This window comes from Nylanderia fulva, unplaced genomic scaffold (assembly GCF_048542155.1).
Source record: "Nylanderia fulva isolate GAGA-0341 unplaced genomic scaffold, ASM4854215v1 Scaffold36, whole genome shotgun sequence".
NCBI classification, from domain to species: Eukaryota; Metazoa; Arthropoda; class Insecta; order Hymenoptera; family Formicidae; genus Nylanderia; species Nylanderia fulva.
This window is the reverse complement of record NW_028190433.1, coordinates 91,289-114,527: the sequence shown is the minus strand read 5'-3', so window position 1 is coordinate 114,527 and position 23,239 is coordinate 91,289. Positions and strand designations below refer to the sequence as shown.

The 23,239-nt window shown below is 28.9% G+C and overlaps 3 protein-coding genes across 8 annotated transcripts in view; 1 reads left to right on the top strand and 2 right to left on the bottom strand.

Moving 5' to 3' along the window:
- LOC114946098 (uncharacterized) overlaps window positions 1-10,192 on the bottom strand; it is a 77,755-nt gene extending 67,563 nt beyond the window's left edge. The window contains exons 1-2 of one of the 4 annotated variants that reach the window (XM_085485349.1): window positions 9,565-10,192; window positions 8,860-8,951 (exon numbers count right to left, since the gene is read on the bottom strand). The gene's annotated coding sequence lies outside the window, so the exon portion shown is untranslated. Of the gene's footprint in view, window positions 1-8,859; window positions 8,969-9,564 lie in introns of those variants that run through there. The other 3 variants (XM_085485343.1, XM_085485350.1, XM_085485344.1) reach the window with 3 other exon arrangements.
- Window positions 1-12,010, top strand: part of LOC114946092 (orexin receptor type 2) — a 37,192-nt gene extending 25,182 nt beyond the window's left edge. The window contains exons 3-8 of one of the 2 annotated variants that reach the window (XR_003822553.2): window positions 2,046-2,193; window positions 2,786-3,004; window positions 4,534-4,693; window positions 5,935-6,047; window positions 7,198-7,496; window positions 11,400-11,459. Coding sequence is in view for 1 of the 2 variants with exons in the window: in XM_029322520.2 (XP_029178353.1) it covers window positions 2,046-2,193; window positions 2,786-3,004; window positions 4,534-4,693; window positions 5,935-6,047; window positions 11,400-11,638 (879 nt within the window). In the remaining variant the exon portion in view is untranslated. Of the gene's footprint in view, window positions 1-2,045; window positions 2,194-2,785; window positions 3,005-4,533; window positions 4,694-5,934; window positions 6,048-7,197; window positions 7,497-11,399 lie in introns of both variants that reach the window. The other variant, XM_029322520.2, reaches the window with a different exon arrangement.
- On the bottom strand, window positions 10,706-18,849 carry btz (CASC3 exon junction complex subunit). Of its 2 annotated transcripts, XM_029322466.2 has the most exons (9): window positions 18,562-18,849; window positions 16,724-17,157; window positions 16,487-16,619; window positions 16,200-16,351; window positions 15,696-16,108; window positions 15,071-15,322; window positions 14,897-14,929; window positions 14,317-14,573; window positions 10,706-14,253 (listed from the first exon to the last, which is right to left on the bottom strand). In XM_029322466.2, exons 1-9 carry the CDS (start codon window positions 18,658-18,660, stop codon window positions 13,633-13,635), a joined length of 2,394 nt encoding a protein of 797 aa, XP_029178299.2. In that variant the 5' UTR covers window positions 18,661-18,849; the 3' UTR covers window positions 10,706-13,632. The 2 variants fall into 2 exon arrangements, with proteins under 2 accessions (XP_029178299.2, XP_029178300.2); XM_029322467.2 differs by lacking the exon at window positions 14,897-14,929 and having other exon boundaries at window positions 18,562-18,848.
- Between the last annotated feature and the right edge of the window lie 4,390 nt (window positions 18,850-23,239).

Genomic DNA, 23,239 nt, shown 5'->3' with positions numbered 1-23,239 from the left:
TTTGTACGTTTTATATGTCAATGCAGTAATATATAAATCTCGAGAAATACTTCTTACTCTCGATACCTTCTTACTCGGATAAATCTGCTGTTTCGTCCAATTTCTCCTGACTACTTTTCTCCTTCTTTCCTTGATTAATGACATACGTCGTTTGTTAAATTGCACCGTTTTCTACTATACGATATATACATTCTTGGAAGGATACTGTCACAATTCATATCTTCTTGATTCTTCGCAAAATATAAGTTATCAAAACTGCGTCAAGCATATATATATATATACATATATGTTCATATATATACATATATGTATATATATATATATATATATATATATATATATATATATGTTTGACGCAGTTTTGATAACGTATATTTTGCGAAGAATCAAGAAGATATGTTCTATTGGAAATAAATTATTATTTTTTAATAAACAATTGCATCAATGTAATATATTTTCTTATATAATTTTAAATCTTTTGCAATTTTATTTCATTTCAAGAAATAAAAAGTAAAAAGTTTCAAGTGGTGACGGTTTTCTTTTTCTCTTCGGAAAATCAACAAATGTTATGCGTACATTATTTGTTGGCATTCTTTATTTCGATGGAGCCGATTAATCAAACTACGTAGCAGAAAGTACAGCAATTTTGTGCAGTTTTACATTTCCAATAATGTATAATGTTTCAAAGAGAGTTTTTACAGCTTCTGTTTAATCGAACGATTTTACTGCTTTTCTAATTTCCTATAATTAGTTCAGTAAAATAAAAATAATCTGACATTACAAAAGAAATTCCACAGATTTCTACAATATCGAATAGTTTTTTCTTGCAATCTACACCATTGTCCCATGTGATATTTTACGTAAACGTAACAAGCAGAAATTTTATTAAGCGGCTTATTGACAACGCGATTTCAATCTATTATCTCGATATAAAATATTTTATGAAATAAAAAAAATTATTACATTCTACATTTTTATTAAATAATAATATATAAAACGCGCGTTATTATATTAAAAAAGTTTGCGTAACGAAAGTGTATATACAATAATACAATGAATGCATATTATTCTAAAAGCATTTTGTACTTTTTTCAATTTCACATCCTATCATGTCGTGCAATGTTATTTTATATTCGTTTAATCTTTCTATATATTCCATTGTTACATTTTTGCATTTCCAAATTTAAAAGTTCATAGTAAGTAAATTAAATAAATAAACTGCACATGATAAAATTAAGTAAAATCTGCGAAAAGTTCAACAAGTGATATTTGAATATCTGAAGCAGATGTATATTTTCACGAATAAACGTGTACTACATTTATCAACGTCACACACAGAAAAGCTTGCCTTCTTATTATATAAAAGACGTTATAACAATAGTCGTTAAAGTGAAAATGTGTGTTCACGTTTTCTGTAAATGCACAGCAAAACAGAAGAACAATCTGACGTCGCTGTACACTGTGTACTGCAAATTGCAGGGGAAAAAATCTTTTGTTTGCGACAGCATAATTTAAAAATGCGTAATTTAAAATTCAATCTCGCTATGTATCTGTTTTATGGAAATCACGAAAGCTTGAGTTATATTACAAACTAACCCGAGAAGTTACGAGCCATGAGTAATAGGAAAAGTAGGCTTTTATTAATACCATTTTGTCGTCAAGACATAATGTGCTCATCTCATATCCTCTCTCATATCTTAATACGATCAACCTATTTGATGAGTCTCGTGAAGAATGTCATATGTACATATATCATACTTATATCGTTATATATATACATAAATCGTCAATGATATTCTCGTAAATGATATCTATGTATAATAAATATGGGTTGAAATATAAATGTAAATTTATAAATTACAGAATAGATGTACAAAAATATTAATATTTAACATATTTAACTATTTTAATATTAATTTAATTATTCGGTAATTATTGCTTTAGATAATATCGATGAGCGTTAGCGTTCCAATAAAAACGTACAAAAAATTTTTAAATTGCAGAGTTAATATATAACAATTTCAATTCGTTATTTATTGTTTCAGACAGTATCGGTGAGCGTCAGCGTTTTGACGTTGACTTTCATATCGATTGACCGATGGTATGCCATTTGCTTTCCATTGAGATTCAAATCTACAACAGGCCGAGCTAAAACTGCTATCATAGTAATCTGGTTGATAGCATTGCTTTTTGGTAATTATCTATGTACAATTATCTTTAATGGAGACAAATTATTTTAATTACTTATTGATGAATATATCAAACAGGATGCTAGATCGTATTGTGTCATGTTTAATATTATTTCAAATATATTACTTTTAATTAATTAATATTTATACGTACGCCTATATGCAGAACGTCAGATAGTGAAAAATAAATTTATTCCTCATTTATTTTCATCTAGAAAGTGTAATTTACGTTTTAAAGTTTTGGAAAAACAATATTAATGATTAAACATAATTCTGATAAAAAGAAATTAATGGCAACTTATTACGCCGTGTTTGCTATATATTAATTCTGGGCTACTCATACATGCTATAGATGTTTTAATATCTAATATCAAATATTATATTTCGCTTTGTAAAATTCAAATATTATTCTTGAAATGTGTTTGAATATCATTTTTAAATATTAAAAATGTTTCTTTTAAGATCTAATTCTATCTTATACTTATAAAAATCGATATTCGCTCGCATGAATTTTTTCCAAAAATGTTTCTCAGAGATTTACTTAGCAAACAAAATAAAAAATACAACTTTATCAATGTCTTATGTGTTTTTATCAGATATTCCTGAATTGCTGGTGTTGCACATTGTACCGTCAAGCAGTCGAGTGCAAACTATATTATTCACACAGTGTGTCTGGTCGTGGAGTCAAGAAAGTCAAGCTACCTTTACGATTGTCAAACTGATATTTCTGTACACCGTGCCATTGCTCTTTATGAGCGTAGCATATTGGCAGATTGTATGCGTTCTTTGGAGAAGCGATATTCCAGGACATAATCGTAAGCAAAAAATTCTTATTTTTAGTAATTATTATCAATTGTTTCATCACTTATAGCTAACATAATACAATTTTCTGAATTTATTGTAAATTATTTCTTTAAAAAGTTTCACGTTTTTACTCAATATAAAACTCTTGCTAAATAGAGATATAATTTATTACGTATAATATATGATTAGAGAGTTCATAATTAATCATAATTAATTTCTTCTAATCTTTTCAATTCGATGATAGGTGAAGAAATGTTTCAAAAATTTTGGCGGAAATAACTTCTATTGAGACTAAAAAATATAATAAATAATATTTATTTTAACGTTGTGAAATATTAAAACATAAAATATTTCTGGACAATTGAAAAAAAGTTTACGAAAAAATTATTTTTCTTTTCGAAAAAATAATATAATAACGAATATTTGCACGAGCTATCCAAATACGCAAACATTCATATAACGTTCAATTGAAAGTTTATGTGATAGATCCTCTTTTTTAGCCTTTTTACGAGAATTCAACATTGATATATTACCCACCGTCAACAGTCTATTTGAATTTCGAAAGTAAAGAAAAGTATATATTTTTATGATCTACTTTATATGAATCACAGAATATATTCCAGATTTAAAATGCCAGTCAAATTAATCTGATATAATATATTTAGTGTAATATTTAATATAATATAAAATTAAACATAAAAATATACGTATTTATATATATAATAATATATACATATAAAATTATTAAAAAAATAAATTTCATTTTTTATGTCAAACAAAATAATATCGAAAAAATTTACACACACATATACATATATATATATATATATATATATATATATATATATTTACTGTGTACAATTATAATTTCTTTCCTTTTGTAATTTTAATTGTAATACTCGATATAACTAATTGAAAGAGATATGAGATATTATTTCACATGCGAGAGATTATGCACATGCACGTGCGTATTAATTATTTAAACGTAAAATCCAGTATGTCTTTACCAAAGCATCTATTGAAGGACTAGTTTCATCTATTATGAAATTATAGTTCCATTGAAATTGAAATCATTATCCTGATTATGATGTAAGCCGCTTATTTTGAAATATAATAATTTTCGTTTTGAAATACAATATAATTTTGATAAATCAATATAAATGAGAGAAATGCTCGAATCATTGCAATTATATGTCACAATAAGTATATAATATAACATGTAATATTTTAATATATGTAATATTTTGTGCAAAAAATAGCATAAAACAAACATAACGTAAATAAAAAAGTTTAAAATTTACAAAATTATTTTAAAGAAAGTTGTGACGTCTCGCATATTAATAAAACAGAATAAGTGATAAAATAACATTTTACATTTAATTTTGATGAATTATATGTCTAATAATTTAATTTTTAGAATATATAAGTTTGTAATTGGCAAATTAAAAATTTTATAATTGCCTTTTTATAAAAACAGCCCTTTTTTCGATGAGAAAATATAAATGAATAACTATTAACTTTTTTATATTTTATTTTACAGTATCTACTAGAATCTGTCATTCAACTGAGATTCCACTATCCAGAGGTGGAAATCCAGAAGGACAATTGAGATCTCGACGAAAGGCAGCGAAAATGTTAGTTGCCGTGGTTATTACATTCGCGATATGTTTCTTCCCAGTGCATTTGCTCTCTATTTTAAGGTACGTTTCGCGATATTTGCAATATTATTACGTATTTTCTCATGTATTATAGTAACGCATTGCATGAGAATTTCATTACTGTATATCTTATGTAAATGTTTCATTGAAAGGTTTATTAATGCGAAATTTCGACGCTATTCGATATTGAAATTTGTGTCAACCAATAAAGCGGAACTTTCATTACGTCAAGAATATTTTAACGTGTGAAATGACAGCAAGTTTTAAGTGCCAATATACGTTATTTTATCAATACAAATTACATTAAATTACATGAAATTTGATAAAATAATATTAAATTAAGAGAATGAGATTAAGAAAGTATATAGTATATATTACAAAATTATAAAGAAAATAATTACAATCATTAATCTAGATAGAAATTTTGAAATATTTTATTTCAAATTCTACGCCGATTATATGATCTCATATGATTAATAATAAAAAATGCGTGAATACGTATATACGTGTATATGTATAGTGATAAGTACTTATATTTTATTTAATTTCTCGGGAACGCAGCTGTTGCAAACTAAAGACTTTTTCCAATATGACGTAAATTATTTTTATTCGTACTGCATTCTGTTAATCTCTTTATACTTTTATCGTCGATAATCTATATACAAAGCCTCCCAAATCTGTAACTTTTTGTGCATAAATTTTTTACCAATTTAAAATCAATTTTAAAGAGATTTTATCATTTTTGTCGCATTCACAATTGTTCCATGCCTCAGTATTATATCTTTATAATTTTTAAATTACAAATACATTAAAATAAATTCTACTTCATAAATTAAATGAGAAATTAATTAAAAGTTTAACACTTCATTATTAATCGTTTATAATTTAAAGCTGTAGCTCAGCTAAGAAAATCCTTGCTAAGAAAATATCGATTTTCGATAAATCAAAGAATCTATTGATATATTTATAAAGGATAATTTGCTAAGTCTAGGATTTTCTATACGAGTGAAGAACAGATAGATAAGATAACTTATATCTATTAATATAGAGAATTTATAAATAGAGAAAAGTGGAGACCAAATAGATAAATTAATATGATTTTCGTAAGAAGTAGGAGAAAAATCAGAAGTAAAAAAATTAAATAAGAGAATTTAGACAAATTGTTAATTGTATTAATTTTGAACAATACGACAGTTTAGGCATTTTACGCGAAAATAAAAGTATTCCTTGATTGATTTATTTTGATTCGTTTCATATAATTGATGTACTGAAAATTGTTTTAGATGTACCATGGCTTTACCATCAAATCAATGGACGATCGCAATTAGTTTAATCGCCCACTGGCTATGCTATTTCAACAGCGCGGTGAATCCTGTCATTTACAACTTTATGAGCGGTAAGATTTCGCATTATACTATAACACGATATGCTTCTTTAAGCAATGAAGTTTTTAATGCATGGTCTGAAATTATAATCTCAAATATCCTCGACAAATAGAATCGGCACCATTTTCGGCAAATTTATTCTGAGAATGAGATACATCCTGTATGAAATACATAAATATACGGTAATATTTCACCGATATTACACAAGATTACCGAACGTACGAAGCGACTTGTATTAAAATGCATGACACGTCAGAGGCATACAATGCTCGCACGAACCGTTATGTCGGCTGCTGTTTTTTCGCCGTGTAAAACTGGTCTATTCTTCACGCAAAATTAGCTCTCGCGGCTGCGGGTTGTCAAAAATCTCAATTTATTTTCTCCGCTTCGTAAAAAGATTACGATGCTGCCTTAGACAAACTTGCGCGCGATACATCACGAATAACATAATAAGTAAGTTTTCTATAGATGTTTCTATATATAAACTACACAACTTCAATTGCATAATCAATTAAAAGTTTGTAAAAATTATAATTGAAATCATTTCTCATCTATCATCTTTTATTGAAAGAACACAGAAAGAGAAATGGGAAAAACTGAGTGTTTCTGCGTGATTTCCTTCAAATATTGCTTTTCTTCTTACGTATATTGTAAATGGTCAGGTGTTATAAATAATTGGAACAAATAAAATATTAGTATTATTTAAATGACAAACAAGAAGGCTGAAAAAAGGAGTCGAAACATTCGTTTGTGAAAATGTTTTTTTATTAAAATTTTTTCAAACTAAAATTTGCCATTTACATAATACACGCGCCCTTATAATCGCATTTAGGCTCATAGCGAGCTTATATACTAATATTTTATTTGTGAAATATAATAGAACCAATATGATGTGTTTTACATGTGTGCATATATGATATAATTCCATTTTTCTACAAATTTTGGGATTGTATTAGAAGATTAAGGAATAAGAGAAAAGGAGAATATTCGGAGGGCGAAAGCAGATGTAGATTTAATGGATCTCAGACGGCGTTTTACGCAGATTAATCGTAAAACTCGAACTGGAGATTAAACACAAGGCCGCATATACACATACGCCGGCCGCTAACGAGCTCGCTAAATCGAGTCACGCGGAATTATTCGGTGCTCTATACTTTGCAGGTAAGTTCCGGCTAGAGTTCCGTCGTAGTTTTCGAGAGTGCGGCTCGCCGAGCAAACGGATGATTACGCTGCCGGCAGCCCATCGGCATCTGCTGCCGTGCAGCGACGGATACACGAGGGGATGCCATACGAGCTTGCGAAATCGACCGTTTTGACACGCGGCGAAACAAGTAACGAAACCGACGAAAATACATCTTGACGCACCTGTGCGAACGAGCGTCGTGGCCGAGACGGCGTTCGACGTCGGAATCAGAACGGACTCGCAAGTCAATATTCGTTAAATCGATCGTGTGCTTAGGGTGAGCTGTAGTTATTTGTCCCCCTCTTCCCCCTATTATATTAGACTTGGATGAAATGTTATTAGAGATTCGATTGAAAAATTTAGTTGGTATAAGACTTGTAATATATATAGGCTCAAAGTAATTAAAGAAGCTTGACGTGAGACTATAAAAATTGGTTTGACTTCAACCGTACAAGATATTTATTTATTAATGTAGCGTATTAATTATACGCTACATATATAATATAATATAACAAAAATACTATATTATAGCTTGTAATAGGCTCAAAGTAATTAAAGAAGCTTGACGTGAGGCCATAAAAATTGGTTTGGCTTCAACCGTACAAGATATTTATTTATTTATTAATGTAGCGTATTAATTAGAATGAAAAATTTCATACGCAGAGAAAATTTTCTCTTTGAATGTATTCTGAAAATAATGGTAATCGTGAGACAATATGATATTGGAAAAATTTTATAAGAGTTTCTTCAATTAATATTTACCACAATAAAAATATTAATATCTACCACAATTAGATATAAAATATGTTCGATTAATTTTACTATGTACATATTAATATTTTTTATTGTGGTAAATATTTAACCAGAGAAACTCTTATAACATTCTTCCAATACCATATTGTTTTATGATTTTCCATGATTTTCAGAGTAAATTCTAAGAGAAAATTTTCTCCATGTAGAGTATCATTCTCAGACATGCACCAGGTAAACAATTTTTTATGTATAATCATATATAAAATTTTATAGAAATAATATATGAGATTTTGTATAAGTTATATTTAATTTTATATAACTTATTATATATAATTATATATAATTTTATATTAAAATATTGACCAGATATCAATCCCAATATTAATATAAAATTATATATAAGTTATATAAAATTATAACTTATACAAAACATTTTATATTTCTGTATAATTTTATAATGTCATATGCAATTATATATAAAAAATGTTTTATTGGGCAACCGCATGGAAATACAAAGATTTAAGCTGCTTGCATATTGTATGTCAATGTAAAGTCAAATATTTTTACATTACTTTTAAATATTAGTGACAGTTCCATCAGTATATGTAAATATTTTACTCCATTTAGGAGTTATATAAAAATAATTGAAGTTGCATTGATAGTTGCATTATAGTGCATAGTACGCATCTATATATAGGTTCCCCCTTTTCCATTGTTTATTAAATCAGATATGTAATAGCAATGGCAATAATGTGAAAATAATATTTTAGTAATGAGAACATGGTTCATAACAACCATATCTCATATCAATGAAGCTATTATTGTAGAACGAATCGACATACCTTTGACATGTAGATATCTGACGAACATATATACTATGTAAATACCTGCGATGATCGTGTGCATTTATCATATCTTCGTTGCACGTCGATGAAGAGGATGGTTTTCATTCGATTCCGGGCATATGAGAAGGTTGATGCTGAAATTTAATATTGGATATAATAGCGATTACATTTAATCATTCATCACGCATATTGTGATTTCTGAATGTTTGATATTTTACGACAAATAAAATTTCTCGCAAGCGCAGAAATTCGTTTTTACATAACTAAAATAAACAGACACATTAAAAATAATATATGCGAATAATGCTAATACAATTCCGTGATTCGGAATTTATATTTGAGAATCGCAATATCGTTTATCGATGATATCAAAATGATTGCAAATGCCAATTTTCTTTATTTTTTTTTAATTTAACAAAATTATTACATAGACATATATCTACACCCAATGTTTGCTTTATTTATTTGTTATTTAAAAGAAGAGGGAGGGTATAGACCTCTCCCCCTTTAAATAATAAATATATCATATAGTTTATATTATATGTATGCTATGAATTATTATATAGCTAATCTTTAGATGGGATGGAATATTTAATGGGAAGAACAAAGAGGATGAATGCGGAAAATGCAACTGAAATGGAGTATATAACTTAAAAAACTATTAATTCCGGAAATACAGAGACATAATTGAAATATAAATTATTACCGAAGAATGTAATCAATATAGCTAATTATCGAACGACGTACCTGACGATGATCAATCGTTCATCGATCGCACTCCCCATAAAATCAAGGAGAGTACGAGGGTGATTTCGACCGACCGCCCGGATGTAGAATCGGATCGCGAATATATAATGTCATAACGACGATTCTACACGTTAACGTTACAAATGATCACTTTGCGAGGCACTATATGTAACTTCTCGCGCCCGAGATTCACTTTAAACGGTAATAATCGCGAAAAATACGGAAGAATTCGAAGGAACGATCCCGCGAACCAACGTCTTCCTCGACGACTCACCGCGATAGTAAACTATTCGAGAATCGCAATTTCGCTCGCGTCGATAGTATCGATTGCATCGATACGATCGCAGCCGCCATCTTGGCTTCAGTCGCATTTCCTAGACAAACTTCATAGAAATGAATACTTGCTTTTGGCCACCCTGCTAATTTTAAATCGGCCCATTACATATATTTTTCCTTGCAACGGCGAAACTTCTCCAAAGAAAAAATTATGACTATAATCTATGCAATAAATTAATATAAATATATACATATATATGTATATATGTAATACCTAACCTTGAGAAAAAAAAATACAAACAGAATATAATTAGATATGATAAAATATTGTTCCAAAAATGCGATAAATTTAATTAATTACAGAATATAATTAATTACGGCATACCTGACGACGATCGTTCGTCGATGGCATTTCTCGTGCACTTAAACGAGAAATGCTAGGACGATCTGGATTTATGCGATGCGATTGCGCTTCTACGAGGCGTCCTCGATTTTCTCGTCCGCGAGATTTACTTTGGATAGCGACGATAGCGAAAAAATACGCGGATTATCGATCGGAACACCGTGGATGGACAACCGCCTTCCGTAGATCCACTTTGAAATCTTCAAGAGCGATCCTGCGATTCTCAGTGTCGAGGTCGGGACAGACTGACCAATCACAGGCATTAGATCCGTGTGACATTGCAAGTAGCGAAAGCGGACCAATCACAGGTCGTTCAACATCAGACACGAAATTTGAAATACTTAAATAAATATTTTAGACAATTTTGTTTAAAAAATAGGGATAGGAATTGCGATTCATTTAATTTTGTGACTTAATATTGAAATAATACTGAAATATCGAAACGCGGAATAAAACTCGAAATTTGCTTATTTAACTAGTTAGTATTTATCAATTTTGTTTACAATATAAATCGCATAAAATACTACGAAAACATTCGATGAAATATTTTTGCACACGATGCGAAGTTAAATATGCCTTATCTTTGAATTGCTTCGAAAGCTTCTTGAACTTTTCCTATCCCTTTCTCTCTATTCGTTTTAGTTCTGACGACATTAATTAAATTAGAGAAGATAAATCCGTAAAATGCAATTAAAAATAATATAATAGGCGTGGGGTAGGACCATTCACGCCTATTATTATTTTTAATTGGACATTAATTAAATTACATCTTTAAGAAATATTGAAATCTTAAATACAATGCGTAGAAGATGAAAAAAATTACGTTATCTGAGATTATAGAATCTCCAACCTTTTTATCGCTTTCTTTTTTTTCACACGCTTTAACTTACATATTATTTATATTTTTGTATTACTTGTGCAATTCCCTATGCTTAAAAAACTCCACGATTCTTAACATTAAATATGAACCCATTTAAAGTGAAAAATTACAAATTACAGATTTACTCCAGTCTTGCTTTCAGATTACACACATTCATATAATTTTTATATCTTTTCTTGCGTTTTTTATTGCACTTTACGCTGTGTAGCAATAAATATTCGTTTCATAACGCTGAATATATAAAAATTACATGCAATGCGTATACGTATGTTGCAGGAAAATTTCGCAAGGAATTCAAGCGTACTTTTCGATGTTCCCACAACAACAGAACTTGCGTCCATAAACGTGGATACGTCACAGGCATCTCAGATCCTCTTAAACAGAGATCTCGAACATATACAAGATCAATTCATACGCTGTCCAATAATAATAATAATAATAATGTTCAACAAAGTACCGAGGTGATACCTCTTAGTGCTATAATCAATGTACCGCAAAGTGAGAAACAGGAATAAATTTCATTTCTGTTTCTGCATTTCATACCCCAAAATACACCATGTCCTGTTCAATATATTTTAACTGACTTGAAATCAATCATACCAATTTCAGTGAGAAAAACAAACATTTTTATTACAAGATATTAAAAATTTTTTAAAATAAGTAATTCTTTTTCTCATCATTTTTTCCATAAAACAAGATTTCTAAATCTGTAAAAAAAAACTGTTAAAAGTACATTGGTGATTTTGGGACGCTTTGTACAGCAATAAAATATAATTCCCTAATAAAATTTATCGAACCCAGTATTCTTAGAATTAAATCAAATTGTTCCTACATACTACTATTATATAAATAAGTACATCTCTCGTTCAACAAATTATATTCTTAATTTTGCTGAATTAAAATGAACTATATGTATATTCAATTGATATGTAAATAGACAATCATATGAATTTGCGCATCAGATTCGTTAAATTCGCTGCTTTAAACATTCTACTTTATTATACTGTAGATATAGATGTAGAGATGACAATATATACATCACAGATTGACAATTGGAAAATGCAAACTTGAACGCTTAAAAATAAAAAAAATACTAATATAAAGCATTATATTCTATCTATTCAGCATAATTTAAAGCATTTAATGTCCCATTTTGTGTGTCACTTGTAATATTTATTTTTTATGATACACATTTGGACATATCAGGATATATCTACAAAGTTTAATAAAGTATGTAATGCTATTTCTTAAAGTTATTATAAAGTTACTACACATAGAGTACTAGTTTTATAAACTGTACAATATATGTTAGAGCGAATGACATATTCTTTTTTGACTCAATTTTATTTTTATTTTCACACTTTATTGCGTAAAAGTGCCATTTTTATTATATATAAATTTCCTATTTAAATTTTTTTATAGACTTTTGTTTCTTAAGGCTTTGTACAACTTTGTCTAATTGTGTTGAGTTAAAAAGAAAAAAAATCAATAATTTATTTTTCTTGGTGCACTTTCACTGTTTTTAAAATGTGTAAAAATTTAATCATTTTATTTTATTCATTGCTTATATAATAGAGTGCTTACTCTATTATATTCAATTGAGACCTTAGATTTGTAGCTTAAATATATATATATATATATATATATATATATATATAAAGAAAATTTGTATATTAGTTGTGACAACCAATTTTTGTAAAACTAAAAATATGTAAATAAAATATCATGAAGAAAAAATCACTATAATATGAAAAAAAGTGATAAATAAATATTAGATATATTTATCTCAGCTGGTTTTTTTCACATTTTTTAATATATATATATATATATATATATATATATATATGTGTGTGTGTGTGTGTGTGTGTGTGTGTGTGTGTGTGTGTGTGTGTGTGTGTGGATATTCCTTCAATTTCGTTTTAAGAGCAAAAAAAAAAGTGCAGAAACGTATAAAGATAGATAGAAAACAGATATATCCCTTAAATTAAATGTTGCTGTTAACCTGATTGAGTACAAAATTATTTCTCTACATGTACCAAGAGATGCACAACTTACATGTTGTTTAATGAAATATATTTCGTTAATATTATAACTACAAACATCTGCACTGTAGGTAGTCATAACATTGAAAAAGTATATATATTTATATATATGTATATATAGAATTATATCAATTTTAATATATCATGTCACAGTCACATGGCCCGCGCAGCTGCCGAGTATATTACATGATAATGTCTTTCGCTAAATAATGACCAGTTATGTAAATAGACTTTACATATGAAAAAAAAACTCATCGTTATTTCATATACCAAGCAATAACGTCAGCATTATAAAGCTGCTATTTGGATATTATTAATACAAATATGATATTTCCATAAGTTAATAAGAAGCAATGTTCCTCAACTGCATAATTTGCAGATCGACAATCATCTGTCCAACTTGCAACAAGTTGAAAGAACACGATCGCTGTGTATGAATGCAAAGCGCAAATAATAATTACCTCTTTTTAGGCTGCAGCTTTTTCCACAATGGTACTCTCAGGAATTGCGGATTCAATATTACCTAATTCGCGTTCAGTCTCAACGACGGCTAACGTCGTCGGACTGTCTGCAATCGTATTTTTTTCGTTAGAAGTTGCTTCTAACAGTTCTTTCACACTGACGCTATCCTCCAAGCTATCTTTTTGAATAAAAACGTTAACGTTGATACGATTATCGACGTCGGTATTTATTTCTACCTTTTTCTCAGCTTCATTCACTGTTCTAACGATGTCTGAAACTTGATTCTTTTGGGATTCTTGATCCGGTGTGTATGACTGCTCAATTTGCGCACTGTCAAATTGTCCTGGCATTGGTTTTTCGTCACTTTCCACTGCATTACCACTCTTGATTTTTTGTTGTTCAATCTGTTGTGTATTACTACCCGATTGATTATTCTGATACTGCTGAGTGCTTCTACCTCTTCCTCTGCTACTCTGTTGATTATCGGGCGGTGGAAGAATAGGTATCGCTGCTTTTGGTCGCCGCATAGGAGCCGCTTGTTGTTGTTGTTGCTGTTGCTGCGCAGGACTATAATAAGTACACCCTTGTGGTTGAAACAATTCTTGGGGTGGTGGTGGCCCTTGAGGCTACAAACATATAAGATGCATTATATTGTTTTTTTTATGTTTAAATAAATTTATCGTTCTCACCTGCACTGAAGGATTATATCCCTGATAACCTTGAAAGTTTGGTGAAAATGTTGGTCCGTTTGGACCAGGAACGTAATTAATTATACTAGGAGGTGCCGTTTGGGGAGGTATGAATTGTGGTGGTGGTACTAAAAATGCCGGCGGCGCATAACTGGCAGCTTGTCCACCAGGTGGTAAAGAAATAACAGGTTGCCCTGCCATAGGTGCTGTGGCTGGAGTAACTGGAGAAGACTGTTCAAAATGACCTTGCGGGTAACCTAAATCATTAAATATTGATAAATGAGTTGAATTAAATATCACGTTTTCTGAAATGAATAAAAATTACAATATTTTTAATTGAAATTGAGCACAAAATTTATACATAATGAGAATGTAATATATCATATTACTATCATTAAAAAATTTTTAGTATGAGTTTAACACAATTTCCATTTCTATAATCTTTTCTAATATATATTGAGATTTTTATAATTTTTGTTTCAAATAAAATAACATAAGTTTTAGAAATAAAAATATTTGTTTCGAGACAATAAAATAACTTCTATATATATATATATATATGTACTCTTTTCTCTCTTACCTTGAGATTCTAAAACGGCTCTTGAATTTCCAGCTAGATATGTGTATGCAAAAGTGACATATTCATATTAAATATATGCTTGTATTAAAAATATTTAAGATATTTTGTAAAAATTGACTTATTGTTAGTAAAGCTAAATGCAATAAAATAGGATATATCAGAATATATTATTACCTTGAGGTGGAAAATATCCATGTTGAGCATGTTGAGATGAATAATTCTGTTGTGCGGAAGTTTCTGAAATGGTAGGTCGTTGACGAAGACTGGAATATCGTTTAGGTCTGCTTCCAGAATTATCTTGCTGCTGCTGTTGTTGTATTGTTTGTTGTTGCGCATGTGTTTGTTGCTGATGTGACTGTTGCTGCTGTTGCATTCTAGGTGGTACAGTGTTTGATCTATGTTGATTGGAGGATGCAAAAAAGCCTTCTACACAAATTAAAGAGATAAAGGTTAATTTAAAAACAACACTGCAATTATCTAGTTAAAAATAAGGATTAAAACATTAATATTTTTTTTAATGTGAAAAATTAATTTTTGTTTTTATATCTTAATCATCAAATATTATTCGAATATAATAAAATAAAATTGCCAAAAAATATATTTAAGAAAAGATTAGCAATATTTATTTTAATTGAGAAAATGATTAATTTTATACAATTTTCACTTTTTTGATTTAAATTAATATCTTGCAAATAATATAAAATAATATATGCAAATCTTGCTACACTAAAATAAAAACTGTTCAATAAATATGCTTCTTATATTTCTTTTTTGAGAATTATACTTAACATAAACTTACTGTTATGTCGTACAGGCTGATGATATTGACTACCATCATTAATATTGATTTGTTTCATATCATGAGCAAGCTGGTGCTCGTCATTGTGCTGCGCAGTGTTGTTCCTTCTATTCTCAATTGTAACCGGACCAGGACCACGTCCTTTCGATTTATTCTCAACTATTCTGTTAGTGACCATGTTGTTATTAGCATTGGACTTGAAACCCCTTCCACGCGTCCTACTCGCGGCCAAGCTTACAGACTCTTGGGGATTCCTCTTGCTACTCTCCCTTGGCGATGTTTTGATATTAGTTGATTTTTCGGCATCACCACCAGGTCCTGCATTTCCATTTGTATTTTGATTTTGAACAGCATGCTTGCTATCTTTTTTCCAAGATGTATTTGTAGGTTCCTCTGGTGTTTTATTTTCATTTCTATAACAATTTTTAATACAAAGTTTTGTCAATAAGATATTTGCTTTGTAAAAATAATGAATAGAAAAATCATTATATTATATATACATACATGGATGTATTGGAGACAGTAGTAGGCTTAGTCTTTGTGTTATCTTGCTGAGATTGAAGTGGTGGAAAATTTTGTGTTTTATTCTGTGTTTTGTTCTTGCTACTATTCCAAGCTGACGAAATCACAGGTTCCTCCACTTTACTCGAAGCGTTCTGTGTCAATTTAGAAAAATCAAAGATAACATTCAGTAGAATTTATAATTAACTTTATATATATATATATATATATATATATATATATATATATATATATAATAAGTAATATCATATACATTTCATTACACTTACCTTACTATTACCAAGAGCAGGAAAATCTTCACTATTTTTCTGGAAGCGTCTGTTGTTTCCTCTACCAGGAGTAATAGTTTTTCCATAAGCATCTTCATCTTCCCAATTTCTTGTGTATTTGTTAGGCCCACGACTAAGCATATATATAATTAGTAATTTATAACAAAATTAATATTAATAAATATATATATATATATATATATATATATAAGATATGTTATACTAATAAACACTCACCCATATCTTCTTCTCCTTCTAGCTCTAGGTGGTCCTTCTTCATTTCTAATATCATAACCATATGTTGCTATCAATTCTTCAGGTCTTTTTGGAGCTTGTTCTTCATCATTATATCTATCATGATCCCACCTATCTTCCTTATCCTTCCATACCTTCTTCTCCTTAACTTCTTTTGCACTTGTTTGTGTTTCAGTATTATTATCAGTTACTTCATCAGCTGTACGATCATCATGCTCGTAAAACGTTCCTCGTTTCGGAATATACTGCGGATTACGTCTGTCCTCGTCATCATCTAATTTCTTTTGTGGCTTTTCTTCCTCTTGACCATCACCGCTTTCACGTTGTTCACCACCTTCTTGAGATTCAGCTTCCGAATCTTCACTTTCATAAATATCACATTCTGAATCTTGATGTCCATCAGTCTGTTCACTACTCTGTAGAAAAGTCAACGTGACAACAGTCAATACATCAATCAATAACAATATTCATCTACAAAACAATAATTTAAATTAATTGTTATAACAAAAGTTTTATAAAAATATTTCAATCAAAATATTCAATATATATATATATATATATATATATATATATATATTAAAGTTAACATAAGAGCTTTATACAAATGTTGTTAATAATTTCAAAAATAAATTAACAATAGATTATATTCAGTAATATAAAATTTAATATATATTTAATATTAATCATAAACATCATAAATATATATTCTTTTTTAAGTATGTGCCTTTACATAATAGATATTTTTATTAATATTAATCTTGGTGATAGGACACATTTATTTTTAGTTGTTTATTTACTTAGTGCTGTGATCCAAAAAAGGTAGAAAAAGTTTTGTAAACTCACTGAACAGCTAATTAGAAGTAAAGGTGATAGAATATAATTTTGCTACCATCTCAAACATATTGTTTTACACAAATTTATGTGTATCAAAATATCAAAGAATTATTTTTGTAACCAGCCCACATAATCTTCTTGACAATTTTGTAGTAAATTAAAAATAAAAATTTTGAAGAACCAACATTTGTATAATTTTTCCATCTATTTTAATATATAATGAAAACATTCTGGTGACTAAGCTTACAATTACAAGTAAATTATTGAAACAGAAGCTTGTACGATTGACTAAAAAAAATAAGATTTTGTTGTGTCAAAGAACTTATTATAAAAAAATTTTAACTTTGTATATAATTTTCTAATTATACTATGGTTTGGACACTATTATTCCTTTTAGTTTTATTTCTAATATATAATAACTAATATAAATTCTATGCAATATAAGTGTAATATGTATACAAACAAGCCAGAGTCAAGTATAACATTCGATCAAATTGCATTCAATAAAAAGCAAGAAATACTTGTTTTGCTAATAACATATTGGTAAAGAATATGTTGCTCAAACTTAAAAAAATCTTCAAAATTTTCAAATGTTGCAAAAATATATATTTCACAAGACAAGACCACGAGATACATACATGAGATGTAAATTAGAAAAGGACGATTCTTAAAATTATCAGTTGATAAATCAGCATAAAAAAAGTTCTAGATCTTTATTTTAGAATATCGGAAACAGAAAAAATTGATAAAATTTGAGTGTCGATCGCAACTCATGGATCTACTTAATTTTGCGATCTGTTCTCAATAGAGGGATTCACGCAACAAACTCGTCATCTTGTTCTGCGTGAAAAACGTAAAATTTGGATCGTACGTGAAACACTGCATAATACGCACAAAACATGCATAGGCTTTTTTTCAAGAGATTTTTCATGTATCGAGGTAAGAGTTTTTCTCCCAGAGAAAGAAGCACGTCGACGAAGATTTACCTGAGTCTCCTTTGTCGCGTTCAGCTCCTCGTACGAGTCCGAGAGATCGTCGGAGCCGCATGACTGATTGGATTTTCGACGTCGCCGTGTGTCTGACATGTTTTGCCCAGGTCGAGTGGATAAACTATCACGTTTCTCTGGAGTTTCGTCGAGCCAGTCGCTCGAAAAATAACGGTGAAGAAAAGCGATCGTTCCGGAATACCTTGCGTGAGCTACGTCAAGCTGAGGTCTCGTTCACAAATTAACGACCGCGCATCCGAAGAACCGACAAGATGGGCGAACTCGACTTCAAAAATTTTCAATTCGCTCGCGACGAAAGCGCGAAGCTCTCGTAGTCAGGGTGCGATTACATGGACGCGCGGAAACGCGGAAACGCGGAAGAAAAAGTAACTAAACTTTACTAGAGTCCCGCATTTCCGCGCGTTCCGTTCCGTCTGTTTTGATTGCCTTATATTACATGGACACAGATTAATAGACAGATCGCCAAAGGTCTGGATGAAGGAGAGACCAGCATTTCTCACTGATTTCAGTGCCATATCGTAGTAGTGGTCAATGCAGTAACTATTAATACGTTCCCAAGATAAGAGCGTCTCATGCTCATGAACTCGTCCGGCGGCATGTACGAGATTTATCTTTTCGTAGCGTTCGCGTATTTCGGAAAGGACAGAATTTTATGATGTTATAAATAAATAAATAAATAAAATATTAACCTGACCTATTATAATTATTTTTTAATAAATGTTTCATTATTATTATCATCTAAGTCTAAGTCGTTTAATTAATTTTTAGTTTTTTAATAATTAATTTAATTTATTCTAATTATTTTAATATGTGAAAAATACTAATACGTATACGTTTTATAATGAATTAATATATTTCGAGAGTCGAATTATATATTTTTAATAATATAAAAGTGTTCAAAAATTATATTTGACTTTTAATTTTAATTATTTTAGCAAAGAGTTCCGAAATCTCTTACACACATAATAGGGATTTTGTTCATCCATATAATTCGCAATTAAGTATATATGTTAATTATTAATTTTAATAAAATACAAAATTAAAATTAAAGGTCAAATATAATTTTTGAACATAAATATATTTAATTCGTTATAAAACGTATACCCGTGATAGTATTTTTCTCGTACAAAAATAACTAGAACAAATTAAATTACTCATAAAAAAATTAAAAAATAATTAAATAATTTATATTATATATGATAATAATAAAACATTTTATAAAAAAAACAGATTCAATAAATATAAGTATTGAAAATCTCTCCTCCAATTTTAAAGTCGACCAGACTGGCAATAATTTATTTAAAAAATTAGTTAAATTACAACGTTTCGGCTGTCATTGCAGCCCTTTTCAAGTAATCAGATTAATACAATAAATCAAATTTACAGCAAACCCCCGACAAAATTAACCATTGTTTTGATGAACAATGTATAACTGACAGAAGTGAGCACGAAAAAAAAAAATAGATGTCGACTGTTAGCAGGAAACTTAGTCACAGTGACTAAGTTTCCTGCTAACAGTCAACATCTATTTTTTTTTTGTGCTCACTTCTGTCAGTTATACATTGTTCATCAAAACAATGGTTAATTTTGTCGGGGGTTTGCTGTAAATTTGATTTATTGTTTTAATCTGATTACTTGAAAAGGGCTGCAATGACAGCCGAAACGTTGTAATTTAACTAATTTTTTAAATAAATTATTGCCAGTCTAGTCGACTTTAAAATTGGAGGAGAGATTTTCATTATTTATTACTGGCGACTCTTAAGGATTATCATTTAAATATAAGTATATATATAACATGTACTTATATTTATTGAATCTGTTTTTTAATAAAATGTTGTATAAGCTTAGAAAACTTGACTTTGACGTAACTAGCAAATTTTATTTAATTATTTCACGACGGTTTGACGTAATAAAATGTTTTATTATTATTATATAAAATATAAGTTTAAATTCTTTAATTAATTTTTAATCTTTTATGATTAATTTAATTTACTCTAATTATTTTTGTACGAGAAAAATACTATTATGGGTATACGTTTTATAATTAATTTAATATATTTGTGTTTAAAAATTATATTTGACCTTTAATTTTAATTTTTATTTTATTAAAATTAATAATTAACATATATACTTAATTGCGAATTATATGGATGAAAAAAATCCCCATTATGTGTGTAAGAGATTTCGGAACTCTTTGCTATAAAATAATTAAAATTAAAAGTCAAATATAATTTTTGAACACTTTTATATTATTAAGAATATATAATTCGGTTCCCGAAATATATTAATTCATTATAAAACGTATACGTGATATTATTTTTCTCATATAAAAATGACTAGAATAAATTAAATTAATTATTAAAAAACTAAAAAGTAATTAAACGACTTAGACTTAGATGATAATAATAATGAAACATTTTATTAAAAAAAGATTCAATAACTAGTAGGTCAGGTTATAATTTTTTATTTATTTATTTATAACATTATGAGCTATTAAGCTCATCATCTCGTTCGCTCTCTGTCTTGCTTTCATTCGGCAAGTCACAAACGATATATGATACTCGTATGTTCCTACTTCAACTCTCGAGAATCTGAAACAAACGAAACTCGTGTCCAATATACAGGGTGTCCGGTAACTAACAGACCAATGATTACAAATGGATTCTTTGGTCAATTTGGGAACGATTTTTCCTCAGCGAAAATGTCGAAAAAGGTCATCATTTTTTACAACTTTCCAATCTTTGTCATTATGTATCTTTATAACTAAGCCTTAAATTAAAATTTTATTATAGTAAACTCTACCTGAAATTAACTGAAGAATGTAATTATGTTAGACTTTTAACTCCAAAACGTTTAGTTTTCAAAAAACCTATTTTTTTCAATCGCTTATAACTCGAAAATTATTGACTTCTCAACATTTTTGCTAAGGAAAAATCGTCTCCAAATTGGCCAGAGAATCCGCCCTTAATCATTGGTCCGTTAGTTACCGGACACCTTGTATATATTATATAAAAGTGTATAGCACGTCAGAAGCTTGTGAGCTTACAGCGATAAGTAAAAACAATTGCGTATTTATTTCATTGCGTTTATCTGTTTAAACGCGCGCTTTAATTTTTCCAACGTTTTTGCCTGTTTATATTTTAAAGGTCCTCTCTTCTAAAAATCTTGTTTTAAAGATCCTCTCCGCGAGCAAAATTCGAAAACATAAATTATTTAATATTTTTACTTTATTATTTGTAAATCCTCGGTAATTTCAAAATTTTTCTATTTGAAAATTATTAATTTTCTATTGCCAATTAATTTTATCACAGACTTTACTCTTACTTCCATTGCACTTTCGTTTGCGGTTTTCAGTATACGATTTTTTATCGTAGTTACTGAAAATTATTATTGTGAATTATACTTGTGCAGTGATTTGAAGAATTTACAATTTCGTTGAAATTGTTGATTTTTCAAAAAAATTACGAGATTCGCGGAAATTGCGTGCTTTCTTGGCATTTTCCGTTCGCGGCAGGCGGTTTATTTTTGATTGTTGCAAGTGTTTTTGTTTTTTTTTTTATTAAAATAGATAATAATAATGTGAAATAAATCACGATATTTGACAGATGTGCATATATATAGAAATTGTAATAATAATAATATTATATCATAAAATTGTAAATTGTTTCAATTTTTTATAGACTGCGATAAAAGATTTTACATTTGGATAAGAAACTGCGGTAAGTTAAAATATAAAATTCTTGAAAACGTAAAAATATTTGATAACGTAAAAAGGTGAACTTTGAAAAATAAGGAACTTAAAAATTGCACTAATAAATGGGCTATATGTGAGCCGTGCGCGGATGTAAGGTGTGTTATATCGAAATTTAATTAATAGAATTGAGAATTAATCCCAATTTTAAGTCTTACAAATGTCCAAGCTAATTTTTTGTACCTCGTGTACATTTTTGAAAGTTATATCGAAAAATTAAATTTTAATATGCGTCTTACATCTCACATTTCGCATACGGCTCACATATAGCCTATTTATCTCTTATACTTTATTTCAACCCTTATAGAAATTTATTACTAGTAACGCCAATTTATCACTTATTTCGAGTAATTAATCACTTTTATTTCGAATACTTAAATTACTGTATATTATAGTATTTTAAATACTCGAAATAAGTGATTAATTGGCGTAGTGATAAATTTCTACAAGAGAATAAGGAGCCTTTAAATTCTTAATGTAAAAAATTTCAAGTAATTTTCTTTAATAAAATTTAATTAAAAAATTTAATTAAAAAATTTTTGAACACTGTGTTATATCACATTTAAAATCGTGATTATTTCAATAAAAAAACATTTTATGTGTAAAAAATATATTTTTTATATTTAATAAATTTTATATATATATATGCATATATGTAAAATATTCTCTCTCACTCTCTCTCTCTCTCTCTCTCTCTCTCTCTCACACACACACACACACACACAACGGGGGCCAAATCTCTCAAATTGGTCTCATGATCAATTAGCCTGGATTCGCACCAGGGGCAAAGTCTGTTGGTAATGTCAAACGAATTTAGCCTGGACTTGCACCAGGGGCAAAGTCTTTTGGTCGAGTCTACGAAATTTAGCACGGACTCGAACCAGGGGCAAAGTCTTTTGGTTCAAG

Bases quoted from the DNA above. Each gene is read 5' to 3' on its own strand.
- btz (XM_029322466.2), bottom strand. From the start codon at position 18,660: ATGTCAGACACACGGCGACGTCGAAAATCCAATCAGTCATGCGGCTCC. The intron at 17,158-18,561 runs GTAAATCTTCGT...ACTTTTCTACAG, and splicing joins ACGCGACAAAGGAGACTCAG to AGTAGTGAACAGACTGATGG. The intron at 14,254-14,316 runs GTGAGAACGATA...ATATGTTTGTAG, and splicing joins GATATAATCCTTCAGTGCAG to CCTCAAGGGCCACCACCACC.